General features: G+C 38.2%; 1 protein-coding gene across 1 annotated transcript; it reads left to right on the top strand.

Moving 5' to 3' along the window:
• Nucleotides 1-1,436: 1,436 nt before the first annotated feature.
• Nucleotides 1,437-11,781, top strand: acer3 (alkaline ceramidase 3). Its single transcript, XM_054625643.1, has 11 exons — nt 1,437-1,539; nt 3,592-3,702; nt 3,883-3,935; nt 4,136-4,188; nt 5,490-5,571; nt 5,682-5,717; nt 7,593-7,651; nt 7,781-7,882; nt 8,698-8,802; nt 9,218-9,263; nt 9,364-11,781. Exons 1-11 carry the CDS (start codon nt 1,437-1,439, stop codon nt 9,415-9,417), a joined length of 804 nt encoding a protein of 267 aa, XP_054481618.1. The 3' UTR covers nt 9,418-11,781.
• Nucleotides 11,782-16,173: the final 4,392 nt, after the last annotated feature.

Here is a 16,173-nt window from a genome sequence, read left to right as displayed (position 1 = left end):
AAGGCGGATTATGAGCATTAACGCATGTAAACATGTTGTAACTGTAACTTGAGATAAAAATATACATCCGAAAAATAGCATAATAGGGCCTGTTTAAGCCTTTTCAGTTTGTAATTAAATAGGCTACTTTAGGGATGTTTTGTGTAATGCACTTATACTAATCATGATGGTAATGAACATCACCAGGAAACGTGCTATAAACATCACACAAGAAACATAAAGCGTATTTCATTCTGCTCATTCTGTACACATGACATCTATTGCATTCTGTCCATCCTGGGAGAAGGATCCCTCCTCTGTCGCTCTCCCAGAGGTTTCTTCCTTTTTTCTCCCTGTTAAAGGGGTTTTTTAGGGGAGTTTTTCCTGTGCCGATGTGAGGGAAGGACAGAGGATGTAACATGTGCACAGATTGTAAAGCCCTCTGAGGCAAATTTGGAATTTATGATTTTGGGATATATAAAATAAATTGAATTGAATTGAATTGACCAAAATCCCTGTCTTAGACATGTAATTAATATTTTCTGAAAAAGTCATAGTACAGTATGTCATGATATGTCTGAAAAAAGTCATAGAATAATATGTCAAAAAAAGGTCATAGTACAATGTGTAGAATAAGGGGAGTTTTTCCTGTGAATGTGAGGGAAGGACAGAGGATGTAACATGTGTACAGATTGTAAAGCCCTCTGAGGCAAATTTGTAATTTGTGATTCTGGGTTATACAAAATAAACTGAATTGAATTGAGGGTTGTTCAAATGTTCATTTTGAACTCCAGTAGCACGCTACACAAGGTTGATTGATCAAAGTCAAAGTCAAAGTGTGTTTATTATTGCATGTACCAAATTGCTTCAGCACAGCAAAATTCTTACGACTTGGCAAGCATCATTCATCTACGCAGTAGACGTCATACATATAACAAAAATAACATAAAACTCTATAACACTATGACAATAAAACATATAAAAAGTAACATTAACATACAACAATTTAAAAACAAACAAACAAAAAAAAAAACATATATCTCTGTAGCACTATGACATTATAACAATATAACATATAACATTAACATTCAACAATTAGAGTACAGTAGAAGGGCTAGCAGCAGTTTAAGTGTGAATAGAGAATAAGTTAAAAAGAAATGTTAAGGATAAGTTAAAAGTTTTTAAAATTGTGCAAATATATATCTATGAAGTGAAATGTAGGGTTCATCAATTCAGGGTTGTTCAAATGTTAATTTTGAACTCCAGTAGCACGCTACACAAGGTTGATTGATAATATCAAATGAAGCATTTACATTTGTTTAAAAAGTAGTAGCCTATAACCCATAATCTGCATTCAGAATGATGGACTATGGAGGAGGAGGAGGAGGAGGCTGGAGCTGTGGTGATGGGACTACAAACCCGTTAGCACCCACAGCCTCCTCCTCTTCCTCCTCATCATGGCTCCCTCGGCAGACAGGCAGGGATACTGGGGCCGGCCGACCTCAACGCTGGACTGGTGCGAAGAGAATTATGTCGCCACTTTTTACATCGCAGAATTTTGTAAGTTAAAACGGCATTTCAGATTCTTCCACTGGGAAACGGTGAATGAGTGGCTGGTTTAGACTCTGTGGTAGGACGGTGGGTTGGTATAGTGTTAGCCATTTTGCCTAAGGAGCTAACGAGGAAGAATAAAAGCTGTCCAGTCAGCCTGTTCAGTGGCTGTTTTGCATACTGCTTTACTGTCTGTTATTCCGTGTTAGCAAACGTTATCACGTTAAAGCTTAACATTGCATTATTCCACATTGGCACTTATTCGTATTTCAAGTCGTCATACATACTTGAAACTTGTTAAAAACATGTCCTTCATACCACATACAACTCAATGCTTTGTCTTGATTAAACAAAACTGGTTCCTCAATCATTATCTAGTCAGCTGTTCTAAGAACTACTATGTCAGCAGGTTTTTATTTTTGCAGAAATGGCTTAAGAGGCTTCATCTTATAATATGCAGTCAGTGACACATGCATTGAGCCAAACTACTGTACAATGGACACACATTCACAACACCGATTCATAAGATTGATCCTCTTTACAATGTTTTTGTATGAATTAATAACTACTAAAAAACAAAGCCTTTTTCAACCAAAAAAAAAATGGCATCAAGATAGAAATACTATTATTTTGGGCAGAATTCATGTAGGCTACCTCACAGATTCATTGTAGAATTTAACTCTTTTTTAGTACAATTTTAACTTATGTTGGGCAACTTTCATTTGCTGTTGCTAAGTGATGCAACGGCTAGTCCAAGGTAAACTGTAGCCAAGTGGGTCAGAGTTTAGTTATATTATTGCTCTTTTATCTTCTGTGTATTTGCTCCATGCCACCCATTTGTAGTGGTACACTTCATTTTATTGTCCTAATAGGTTGTACTCAAGGCCAAAACGTTGTGGAGCACATGTTGTGGGCCTACTCTATCCAGCACACTGTGTTCATTTATTTCATTGTTTTTGAACACAAGCATTGGTTTGAAAGCCGCATATCAAGGCAACTGACAGTTGAAGCTTTTTGTTTGCACAAATGACACACACGGCCCCGGCTAAAGAGTTGTTTTCTGCCGCGGAATAATTGTTTGGCATTTCAACGTCGATTCAGGTTACAATTGCCGGAATGTGGCATTGTTCACGTGGAAAAGACCAGAAACACCGGCGTGATTTTAATCCTCATTTTGAATTGTGCTTTTGTGCGTTATCTCTACATCAGCACATGGTGACGGGAGAAAGCAGACACACAGAAAAGGGGTTCATGAAGAGTCTCTCACACAGGGGGACAGGCGTCTCATAGCATTCAGATGTTTGCAGTTGTCATTGAAATGTGACAACAAAAACACTCGCATACATTTTAGTATTCTTAGGGTGTGTGCATATATTATCAGTAACCAAAGTCCACACATTTTAAAATGGACTCTGGCAACGACTTGTTGGCTTTTATCAGACACCTGCAGATAAAGAGTCTGTATCAGTACGAGCAAGCACTGGCAGAGTGGCAGTATTAGTTTCCAAAATACTTTTTGCAATTGCCAAAACACAAAAACTGGTACTTGTGGCACATCATGGAAAGCACTAACTCAAGTAGTCTAACTTTTTACCAGCTTTGCTCAACCGTAAGCAATTTTTTTGCTGTACACTAAGTTGAAATTTGGACACAAACTTTTTGCAAATAACTACACACAGTTATCTACATTAGACTCGTCATTTAAAACTAAAAGTATGTGTGTGTGCTAAAGACTGCCACTGAAACAACACACACAGTTATCAAATCACCTGTACCCATAATTCACCCAACTCTATGAATAAGATTCAGGTTTGCTCTTTGGTGTGAACAACAATAAAGAGAAAGTTAGAAGACTGTAATTACAATATACTGTATATATATATATATATATTACAGTACAATATAGTAATTTATGCTTGCGTATATAATAATCACAACATGTTACACAGCATGTCTCACTGAACTCTTACTGCTGTCATGACACCCAATCTCAGAGATGGTAATACAGAGGCGTTCAAATCTCGCCTGGCTCTAATTTGTCTCCGTTGTCTTTTTAAACAGGGAACACTGTCAGCAACCTGATTATGATTCTTCCTCCCATTTATGGGGCCATCCAGACGTTCAGAGACGGCCTTGAATTCCGCTACGTCTGCTCTTTCCTCGGACTGGCAGGTTAGTCCGTTGAAAGCACACATTTCATTAGCTCTTGGTTTACGTGTCGTAGTTATTGACAGTAGAATATGCAGTTTTGCAGTATTTTCAGCTGGTGCCATCAATCGTATTGCGTACACTTGAGAATGTTCTGACGGACAGAAATGTAATGTTCTGTGTGGTTGTCTGTGCATCGCCCAGCTGTTGGTGTTGGTTCCTGGTGCTTCCACATGACGCTGCTATATGAGATGCAGGTGAGCTACAGTGTTTGATAAAAATCAACAGAATCTTGTCTTTTTTAATTAAATTCTTGATGAATCACACTCGTTGTTGCCTTGGGAAATATTCATAATGGATTCATGAGGTCAAACATTTGCTGCCCTGTTAAATTAAGCGGAAACAACGTAATCCTTGTGATATTAACATTTGTTTTCTTTGTATTCTCATTTTGCAGTTACTGGACGAGTTGCCGATGATTTACAGTACATGCGTCTTTGTCTACTGTCTGTAAGTGGCTCAACCTTTTGGAATTGTTGCTGTTGAAGCAGTGACTGACTGTCAATGAGAACAGATTAAGAGTGTGTGGCTGTAAAATGAACCACTGAATCCCTTACTGTTCACTTGATCCATCCCAAGAAAGTAGTGTATCGTCTTGTTGTGGCTGTAGAGTGTACGTATGTAAAGGAACTATTGATTCTAAACTCTATATTTATGAATCAGACCTTGTGGGCCTTGGATCACTAAAATGATGGATGCCATGCTCGCCAGAATACGTGGAGCTGTGTCAACCCAAGGACATCTGCTTAACACGAGGGCTAAAGCAGCACCACCTGTCAGGCAGTTTTCCTTTGTTTCTACCATGACTCAGTGTTCCGAGATGTTCGATTTACCATTTAACTACCCCACTGACAAGGTCAGCTAATTTTCAGAGGGGTGCGACCCCTCAGCACAGGGAGTTTTTTGCAGCAGAGAGCTCCACTCTCTGGACAAAGAAGGTCACCGGGGAAGTGAGGCAGACATATCAGCAGGCTGGGTTCTTCAAGTAGGATGGAAGACTTATTTTGGATTTTTAGAGGGCAAGTTTCTGAGACCTCTAAAAATATATAAATGTATGGTTATATTATTAGGCTATATGAATATGAATTATATCAGCCTTTAATTCAAATTTTGTATTGCGAGGTGTTGACGCTGGGTTCGACAGGCTGTTCTTCAGGGTGTCTGGTTTGCCACCATCGACCTAGAGTTTTTTTTTTTTTAATCCATATCTCCCAGCCCTAGATCCCGCACATTAACAAGGTACATGGATGCAGTCCTAGGACCCTTGTCTTAGGAAGGTCCTAATCCAAAATGACTGTAAAATAACTGCTTGCTGGTGGGTGTCCGCTCTGTGAAGCAAGGCTGGAACAATGTGGCCCAGCTCCTGCAGCCCTTAAAACACCTAGACCTGCACTTTAACAGGAGGAGGAGCAGGTTCTAGCCCCCATAGTCCTCAGAGTTCCTTGACATGCTAGGAATTATGTTTATTAAGAAGTTTTTGAAACTTAAATCAGTTTGAAAGGTTGTGCGCTTAACATTGGCGACCGTCAGTGTACGGTTGCCAATGTTCCCGTGTCACGCTTGCCCCCTGCTTATTGAAGTGAGCTGACCTTTAACGTGGACCAGCTATTCTTATTTTAGTGACAAGCCGTTCCTCTTCGTTTTGTTCAGCACCGCCCCACGGTTACACATATTACCTCACTCTCTATTCTTAGTGTTTATTCAAGCTGAACATGTAAAATATACACAATTGTTTCTTTTTTTTCCCCCAGATATGAGTGTTTCAAACAAGAAAACAGCATCAGTTTATTTCCTATCGCGTTACTATTAATCTTCAGTGTCTCAGTCACTGTGGTGAGTATCCATTTTCATTCTAATGATGATCACTACGTTTGAACCATAATGTAAAGAAAGCACATCATCCATTATATCCTCTTGAGTAGTATCCGTGTTTATGCTTGCAGGTATACTTGCAGTGGAAGGAGCCGGTCTTTCACCAGGTAAGGGAGTGCTCTGCGTCATGCTCTACTGGCTCAATGTTTGCTATTAGGGCTCAGCGTGCCTTTAGTTATCTTTATCTTGTGTAAACATATTGGGCTTGCCATCACAGAAAACAGCACTCAGTTTGGTGCATGCAGCACGCTGGTTGTATAATATAAAGTAGCATTTCATCCAAAGCAAATATGCAAATTGATGCAACATTTCGCTTTTTTACTGTTTTCTGATGCTCATTAATATGTAGCATTTAAAAACAACATATAATATGTCCTAAAGTCAATCAAGAATCCTGTGGGATCAAAACCGTGTACACTTGACCTCATGCAAGAACATTTTCATATTCTTATCTTAGCTTTCTCTGACTTTATTTCATACGGTGGGGAGAGTCTGCAATTCAGCAAACACTTCTAACTTCAGATATCTGTGTAAATTACCAACGCACACCTCTGTGTAAATGAGGGATTTCAAGACTACGCTTTCTGCCCCATATGTCCTATATTGAAGGCCTGCTTTCAGAGATCCACAAAGGAAAGTCTATCATTATACCAGCGTCATCAGCAGATTAAAGGGACCTGCTAAAGACAATAATTTGGGGAAAAAAACTAGTGCTGTAAATGGTATGTCACCAGAGGGCCATACTCTTTGAAATAAAGAAGAAATGGTTCCATATGATAAACGTGACAACGGGAGGGGCTCAGATTTTTTTGATGTTCATATTAATATTGCAGTGTTATACAAAAGCATCAATAGCCAATATAAATGTATGGTTATATTATTAGGCTATATGAATATGAATTATATCAGCCTTTAATTCAAATTGCAGAGTAAAACAGAATTATGTCAACAGAATTATAAGTGTATTTTATAGGGTTTTCTAGCTCAAAATTGCTTGAAAAGTATGGAAATATACTATCCAATAGTGAAAAATAGTAGACTTGGATAAAAACAGATGTCACACTGTAATGTCACATGACTCCTACGACAGGTCTGGAAGACTTGTAAATTGTGTAATTTAAGAGAAAATTTCCACACTTAACAACCGATCTGTTCGTTAGCAGTATGAGGCCAGTTGTTTCCAAGAAGAAGAATCTTATAATGCTGACCGTAAAAACCTTTAAATAGCCACTTGTGTTATACCCAGATCTTGTCTGTACCTGCTTAGAGTCTCTCATTGTGTATTTGTTGCGTTACAACAGTAGGGACAATGTGACAAAGCTGCCTCTGTTTACTCTTTGGAACTGACTGTTTACTGATCACACTGCTCTATGGTGGCTCATAAGGAGACTGACTATGTCCCTGTTGGAGCACAGTGAACACTTTGTTAGTGTGTGGTTCAAATCGGTATTTTTCTTCTTTTAAATAGAGATTGTAGCATTTATGTTGGCTTTCCTGATGTATGTGGACTTGTATAATGTAGCAAGCAACACATATACTTGTGTGTTTACTGTAATCAAGCCAGCTCTACTTGGGACCCCTCATTTCAGCTTATGACCTTGTGAAGTGTTGAGTTGAGTTCAGCTCAACCAAAGAGTGTTTTTTTTCTTCTTCACTGATTCATTTCAAGGATTATTACACCTGAAGACGTAAAAACTAAATAGTATAAGATGAATAGTTAAAATCATTTATCCTGTAAAATGAATAAAACTGGACAGCTTTAATGAAAAGTTTTGACTTAATGGTCATTGCACTCAAAGAAACAAAATTGTTGGATGGTGAAACATTTGAGAGACAACTTTTATTATTCATTTGAAACGCTGTGCTAGAGGGCTGTTTAGCATAAATGTTACCATTGAACTCAATGTTCATCTTCTGGAATTCAGCAGTTGGTAGTCACCAGAGTTAAAAGTGTCTTGACTAATATTTGTGTCTTCTTCTAGGTCATGTATGGTGCTCTAGTAGCTTGCCTGGTGATGCGATCTATCTTCATTGTTACATGGTAAGTTTGCCAAGAGGACCTCCAAAATGAAAAACATTACCATATCAAAGGAATGCTTGTTCATAAATATTCAATGAAGCAACAACTTGCTAAAGGGTTCTTTCTTTGTTTCTTCTGTTTCTACATTAGGGTGTATCCATGGCTCCGACCGCTGTGTTACACCTCCTTGGGAGTCTTTTTGTTGGGATTCCTACTGTGGAACATTGACAACATCTTCTGTGACACATTAAGGTGAGTATTTGCTGTGGAAAACACCATTGGTCTTGTCATTATGTATTAACATGCTTTAATTTTGGGACTCTGAGTTAGTTATCATCCATTTACCAGCAGTGTGGTGTGGAAAATGTTCCCACAAACAATTCAATTCAATTCAGTTTATTTTGTATAGCCCAGAATCACAAATTACAAATTTGCCTCAGAGGGCTTTACAATCTGTGCACATGTTACATCCTCTGTCCTTCCCTCACATCGGCACAGGAAAAACTCCCCTAAAAAACCCCTTTAACAGGGAGAAAAAAGGAAGAAACCTCTGGGAGAACGACAGAGGAGGGATCCTTCTCCCAGGATGGACAGAATGCAATAGATGTCATGTGTACAGAATGAGCAGCATAACAGAGATACAACACATTCAATGTATATGACATAAATGATTCATATAATAAGACTACTTATAATAACAGCAGCAATTATTACAGTAGAATTATAGCCATGAAAATAGGGATAGTAATGTGACTAATAATAATAATGGAAGTAGCAGTGGGTGTCAGTCGGCTCACAGCAGGAGGCACGACTACGGTCACCTTAACCTTTATGTGACATCATAACAATAATGAAAATCATTTTCAGTCAGGCAACTCCAAGTAATATCAGCTCATTTACTGTGGAATAAGAAACTTATCTTAACTTAAGTACAAACATTAATAAGAAAAAACAGTTATGAAGACAGTTAATCTGCATCCTCTTCTGGTCAATCCCATACTATTGGAGTTTTTTTCTTTTGTTATTAATTGAAGTTGTTGGGTCTCCGGCTCTTTTTGGTTTCACAGAACCAGTAGACAAAGGCTTCCCCCTGGTGTTGGAGTAATAACACAGTTCCATGCCTGGTGGCACATCTTCACAGGCCTTGGGTCTTACCTGCACATACTTCTCAGGTAAGGGTTAGCAACAGGAGACAGCCTTAGTTAGTATTACTCCTCCGCCCTGGCGGAAGCTGTGGCATCATGTTTTCAGGTCGTCTGTCCGTCCGGTCCATGCTCGTTAACTAGATATCACAGCAAGCCTTGAGGAAGTCTCTTCAAATTTGCCACAAACTTCCACTTGGACTCAAGGATGAAATGATTAGAATAAGTTGGTCAAGGGTCAAAGGTCACTGTCACCTCATAAAACAAATGTTTTGACCATAGCTAAATAATCCATATTCTATTTATAACAATTTCAAACAGATGTCTAAAAGGATAAAAATATGACATTTATGACAGACAGCAGGGATACAACTGTGAGGCTGTAATTGTAGCTGTAGTGAGACATGCTAATTTGTTTTAAAATCTATCTCCTTTTTTTTTTAAGCCTGCAGATAAGGTCAACCTACCTCAAGCACAGACCAAATGTAAAGGTACGTCTAGCCCTTAGCTTTTATTAAGATGCATTCATTAATTTGTGTATTCCTTCATTCATTTAATTGTTTTACCCTGTCTTATCCTAACTTTGTCCAGTTTCTTTGTGGAGTTTGGCCCACGTTGCACATTGATCCACAGAAGACGAGTTGAAATGAAGGGATGTGGACCGACTGAAGGACGGTGACTGCCACATCCAGACACCATCGGCACAGGGAACTGCCAATGCCCTACTGGGAAATCAGCCCACAGCTAGGGGGCAGGTGGACCCCAAGGCACCATCCCAGGGACCACTTAGTTCTGCACTGTGGGGATTTACTAAGAACAGTAAAGAGTCCAGTTTAAAGAAATTAAGATTTTTTTTCATCAGTCATAATTTATCAGATCAGCTTTTCTGTAATCTTACTGAAGTGTAATAATTGTATTTGCTTATTTAATTTAAATGCAAATATCAAGTGTAAGCCACTGCAGTGGTAAAAATTGAAGGGGTTATGGGTGTCTTAATTACGGCATGGGAACAGGGAAAACATTGTCATTATGAAGTGATGGCCATAGTTATTGTTGGATGTTTGATTCTGTGGATACTTGAATATCCTAAGCCTATATTTAAATAGATCCCTTAACTAAAGTATAACTAAGACTTTTGCATATGTGTAGTTTTACATGTAGCTGAGGGAGCTCTACCTATAACACAGTGTTGTCATATCCCGTTTCAAGGAGTATTGTGTTGCTTCTTAGATGTGCTCACTACAGATTGGATAGAAAGTGCCAACTAAAAAGTGAAGGAGAGACTGTTATTTTAGCTCGACTGTCTGGACTAGAAGACCCTCCTTCATTTATCTATTTACTTAAGTTTTCCTCTCAAACATGTCAACACTGGAATTATCAGGACCTCTTTTCTTTCTTTGCCAAATTTGCCCAGAGATGTAAAACAGTTATGTAACTTGCAAGACCTTTTTATGTTTTTACCTATTTGTATTTGAGAAAGAGATGCAATGCTCACAGTTTTGTTACTCAACATTATCACAGATCATTTTAGTGTTTTTTAGGACAGGGTTAAGATTGTTCCAGGGACACAAAGCAAGTGGAACCACTTTTTCGACAGCTCGAGTTTCTGTGGACATTGAAACGCTTTCAAAGCCTTTAAAGTGATACTGCACACAAATGTGTGCTCTGTGAGGGACTACGATGTGTTGACTGTTGGGTTGTATCAGAATCCCAATGAGCCCCCCTCAGGGTGGTTATGTTAAGAAACGCAGCAGCATCTGGAGGGTCTGGTCAGGCACAAATAATGCAAACCTGCAGAAACATCAGTGGAACTTCATCAGCTCAACTTGTGGCTGATGTGTGCAGCTAGCTTAGAGTTCAAATGCTGATAGTTGAAACATAGATAACAACGCAGGCTAACAAAGAAAACATGTTTAAGATTTTCCTATTTTTGATTTTTAATATTCCGACAAAGGACCACGTCAATTCAATTCAGTTTAATGAATGGAACACGATTGAGGATGAGGTACTAGACAGCCAGTTATTTTTGCCTGCTGCTTTGTTATACTCCTTTAAACCTGGTAGTGATTAGAAAAGTGCTTTATTTAAGTAAAGACTAGACATTACCACTAAATTTTATTTATGACACAATGTCACACTTATTTATTAGTCCTTTTTTGTTTCATTTATTTACACAGTCGCATGAAGCTGAAGAGTCCAATGGCACATCTTGTCAGGGAAACAGTTTATGATACAACCTCTAGGTGGCATCAATTTCCAGCTTACTCCAGACATTGCCAAACACGCCATTGTGCATTGATGAACTATCTACCTACTGTAGAACTCTTATGATCTCTGACTTGGTTTTCCTGTGATGGATCTGTGGCGTGGAACCAGGGGATTTTTAAATTTCAATGTTTGTTTTGCTGCTGTGAGTAACTGTCCGGAGATGCACATCATATATGTTCTGTGGAGTTGTTTATATTTGTGGGACATCTTGAACTGCTGCGTGCTGGATCATCTCTCAAGACGGCACACAATACATACATATTTTGTTATGCATATACACATTATGTCACTATATGCTTGGGTGTAACAGTTGCGTAAACCCAGAGTTACAAATATTCATAAGCACAACGTGTGGAGAAAAAAAAGTATTAACATTGTTCCAATGTCTGTGTGGAACCTCTAATGTATGTTATTATCTTGACATCGCTGCTCATCAGCAGAGGTGAGCGGCTGTCAGAGAGGGTGCCTTACTGTTATCCTCGCAGTCCAAGTAATCCAAGTTGCCTTGACGTTAGTGATAAACATCATCATTCAATTGTCCCATTCATTTCAAGTGTCCAACATCTTAAGTTAGAGGTCGTGCTAATGATGTTAACTGTTTTATGAACATGATGTACTGCTTTAAAATAAAAATATGTGTTGAGGCCAGAAGAGCAAACTGTTGGACTCTGGTCATGTGCCAGTCTTTAATGATATCCTGTATTGTCAAATAAAAGAAAGTTTCTCTATGGAAGAACGTCACTTTGTCTTAGTCCTCTATTTGAAGCCATTCACTGTTTTTCACTTTATAAAGAGCAGCTAAATACATGTAACTTATAACCACTGGAACACTAGCATATGAGTCATGAATTCTTAATCTACAGTTTTGGGAATCTTAACACAGCTATTGTTATATTGTTAGGGGGTTTGGATTGAGTCATGCAACTCCAAGGTGTGGCAGTCATTTAGTGGCCGTGGCACAAACACACTGCACACTAAAGGTGCCGGCATGTGCTGTTCTGCATTTGAGCTAGCTGGCATCAGATGTTTTCTCTCAGAGGAATGCTTTAACTTTAACTGCTCAAAATCACAGTGTCACAGTTCATGTGTCACAGTGTGACGCAACGTCACACTGTGACAACACCACCATGCAGAAGTTGAGTAACTGTATTTTTTCGTATCACCGCTAACCATAAAAACACAGCACGTACATGGGCTTGTCTGTGTGTCTATAAATGTGTGTCACCCAGACTTTTTATTCAAGGTTTCAGTTACTTATTTGTCTTTAGTCAACTTTAGTCACTGAATCCTTAGTCAGACCCATGGGTTCGTCACAAGGAAGTACCCTGAGGTGTCAGAGGTGATGGCGCTGTGTGTGTATACAGTGTTTGTGTTGCAGTAGGCTATGTGGAGTAGAGCATGTTGGTGCAAAGACGGCTCACAGATATGTCACAAGGACTGAGCATAAAGACAGTAATGTGAATACTACGGGACAATTTAAAAGTGTGACCCTTTAGGTAGACAAGCATTTCTGTTGATGACAGTTTTGTGATTTTTTAGATGTGGTGTAGCTTTATATTAGGTATAGATATAACATCTGTTTAAGATGGCATCTCTTTGAATAACATGAAAGAGCCCGTTTAAGTAGGCTTAACCCTGTTAACATTGTTAATATGGTTCAGTATTTAGCAGCTGGGACTTTGTATAAACATCAAACAGCCAGGCACCCGACTATCAACAGATGATAAGAGACCAACATTAGTATTATATAGTCATACAAAGTCCAAATTCAATTATAATAAATAAATCTAAATCCTTTCAATGTGTGGGGGCTAAGAAAAAAAGAACTTACCAGATGACTTGAGATATTACAGTTTCTAAAACCAGGTTTAAAAACTTTTGTTTAATGAAATAGAAACATGGGTGAATATACTTTTAATGAGCATGTAGAATTTCTATAATGAGTTACTTTACATGTGCAGATACAAAATGTAAATCAACCAATAAATGATGATGTATTATTGTAGGTTAAACTACATATTAGCATGTACAGTAATACAAATAAGCTCAACCTTAAGCAGCTGCAACATTAAAGTGATACATGCATTCATTTATTTATGATTATAATCCAAATCTTTAGGCTAATATACGTTATTCTGAAAGGGTCTGATCTGCATAATGGGGGATTTCACTTTTGGTACTTTCATTTTATTTGGAATACTTTAATACTTTTACTTAAATTCGAATGCAGGACTTTTACTTGTAACAATATGTTTTCACACTATTGTATTGATACTTTTACTTAAGTATAAGATCTGCATACTTCTTCCACCTCTGGTGGATCATAAATCATAAAATCATAAAATATAACACACTTTCCACACCTGGCACAGCTTTTAATGGACGTATTTGACACAACTATGTTGGTCTATTGAGAAAAGTTGGAAAACACCTCTTCAATGTGCTGACAAATCTGTAAAAATCCCCGTCTTCCTGCAACCACCTAGCATGTTAATAGCTCTTTACTGTTCTTTCTGAACATTTAAAACGTTGATGGACGAATTTGATGCCATAAAAAAAATGTGTTGACAAAAGGAGGGAATTAAACATTTGTTTAATCTTTTTTCAAAGGATATTTATTTGAAAATCAGGTAGAGCAGGGTGCAGTGTACTTTGCACCATGTGCATCCTTATAAAACATATCTGGGAGAAAGATCTCATTAACCAGAAGCTTCAGATTTGATCAAACAGTCTGAGCCTGCAGGGACAGAGGGAAGATGACTCAGCTGTGTGTAACAGAGTTCTAATGAACATCATTAGCAGGTTTTTTCCCAGCACTTCCTTTTTCTACAGAAATTTTGGATTAGATTCTGATCATGCAGAGAGCGTTGGGTGCCGTCTTGTCAACACTGAGTTGAGTCATGTTGGGAAGCAGTTGATTGGCAGCACCTACGGAAAGACATCACTGCTGAGAAACTTGTCAGTTGGCACACTTCTTTGTTTTTTTAGATAAACTGTACATTTTAAGGAAGATGTAGTTACTCAATGTATTTTTATGTCTTTTCTCTTCTCTTTTACTGATGCAGATTCTTAAGGGAATTGGGATTTCAGTGTTTGTCATCCTGTCGTGATTGTCAACTACCAGCCTATTAGGAAAGCTTGTATAAAGAACTGCACATAGAATGTACATGTCTTGGTGAACTTGTGGAAACTCCAAAACAAGACTAGAGTCTACAGTTATAGCAGCTCTGTGCGGCTGTACTTAAGCTGCATTCCAGACAACTCGCAGGTCGCAATTTTCCCAGTCAAATGATCAACTTCTGACCTTACAAGCGTTCCAGTTAGAGTTGATCCCTACCAATACCAGTATCAGAAATGCTCCGATACAGCCTAAAATGCTGGATCGGGTATCAGTGAATACACAAGTCTTTGCACTGATCCGCTATCAGAGCCGTACATCCTGCTCGATCTGTACTGCACATGTGCAAGCTAGTACTACACGCCTGTGGGTAAACACTCTCGTACACCCTGTTAAAGCTACAATGTGACAACAAATCTGTTGAAATTGAAAGGAGGAGAGCTAATTAACTTTAGCTGTAAGCAGTTACTTGTTAGCTGTTAGTAGCCGGGTGATGCAGGTTCCATAGAGATACATTATAATGCATTTAATGTCAGTGGAATTAAAATGAGTATTGGGCAAAGCTAAATTATAACTCTATTATGTGTGTTCAAATTGTTGTACGTTTCCTGCAAGAAACTTAAATGAATACAGTTGTTTGACAGAGATGTTTTCACAGCGATTGAAAAAAACAACAACAGTATAACAGTATACAGATCGTTACTCTGTATCCCGATACACAAGTGCTCCATTCTTTAGTTATGTCAGAGAACTGCCTGGATAGATAAACCACATATTCACAAGCAGGAACTCCGACTTTGAGTGGCGTTCCATTGTACTGATTTTTAGTAGGAACGCAGCATTAATCACAGTATGTGCTTTGAGCTAAAAGAATGCTAACATGATGGTGATATTTAGCAGTTATAATGTTTATATTCCCTATCTTAGTCTAACTTCCCTATTCTGCTTTGCCTTCAGAACATTACATGAGGACGTGCAGTCTCATCTTTGGCACAGCACCTTCACCTTAGAGTGCTTTCATCATCATCATCATCATCATCATCATCATCATCATCATCATCATCATCATCATCATAATGACAAACTCACAGTATCACAATAACTAGCTTTTGCTTCTATTGTCCCTTCAGAGCCAAGTTATACCTTCCTTCTGATTTAAAGTCACCAATCATAATTTAAATACCTATATGCTACAAACCACATCAGTCTTTGACATTAATTGAGTTACTGTCTTTATCACCAACATCATTATTTCGTTATTCATTTAGCAAGATGATCACCTGAGAAAGAAAGAAAGAAAGAAAGAAAGAAAGAAAGAAAGAAAGAAAGAAAGAAAGAAAGAAAGAAAGAAAGAAAGAAAGACAAAGGAAGGGATGCAGCACAAAAAGTCTGCCATGTTTTGTTCATCTTGCAGACTTTTCAGTAAAGGTAAAGACTATAATTAATGTCTGTCTTTGGGCTTTAACCCAGGATGCCTATCTAAGTTTTAACACCTCAAGTATTCACCATCATAAAATTAAACTGTGAAATTCCATTACATTTCAAACATAATCAAATCTTTTGCACCATCGGTATATTTTAGTTAAACTTTCTTTGGCCCTATTATTGGTCTCCCTTTGGTCCAGGTACATCTTTTGGGCTTTTTGGTCAAAACATCCTGTTGATGACTCCTATAATTTCTTATTGTGCAGGAGAAATTGTCGGGCATGTTATTGTGGAGCTTTGAGATGCAATAAAACGACCCACAGTAGTTCCATCTCATATCAGCACGTTTGATGATTCAATGTATGTTTTCATACGAGTGAGAGATGAAAGCAGTTGTTTGCTGCAGTGTAGACGGTTATGTAGATTACCCAAGCATTTTGAATTTAATCTTTGTCTCATCCTTGTTGTTATTTTACCACACTTCCTTTGTGCATATTCTGTTTGCCTTCATTTTCCATTTCCCAACCTGCAGGTTATAGGGGCAGGGACATAGGTTAGCAATGTTATGTTTAAAAGGTAGTTTTGGCCCA

This window comes from Anoplopoma fimbria, chromosome 24 (genome assembly GCF_027596085.1).
Source record: "Anoplopoma fimbria isolate UVic2021 breed Golden Eagle Sablefish chromosome 24, Afim_UVic_2022, whole genome shotgun sequence".
In the NCBI taxonomy this organism is placed as follows: Eukaryota; Metazoa; Chordata; class Actinopteri; order Perciformes; family Anoplopomatidae; genus Anoplopoma; species Anoplopoma fimbria.
This window is presented reverse-complemented; position numbering and strand designations above follow the sequence as displayed.

Excerpts from the sequence above, each read along its gene's own strand:
- acer3 (XM_054625643.1), top strand. The coding sequence starts at position 1,437 with ATGGCTCCCTCGGCAGACAGGCAGGGATACTGGGGCCGGCCGACCTCA. Across the intron at positions 1,540-3,591 it reads TTTTTACATCGCAGAATTTT|GGAACACTGTCAGCAACCTG; the intron begins GTAAGTTAAAAC and ends CTTTTTAAACAG. Across the intron at positions 8,803-9,217 it reads TACCTGCACATACTTCTCAG|CCTGCAGATAAGGTCAACCT; the intron begins GTAAGGGTTAGC and ends TTTTTTTTTAAG.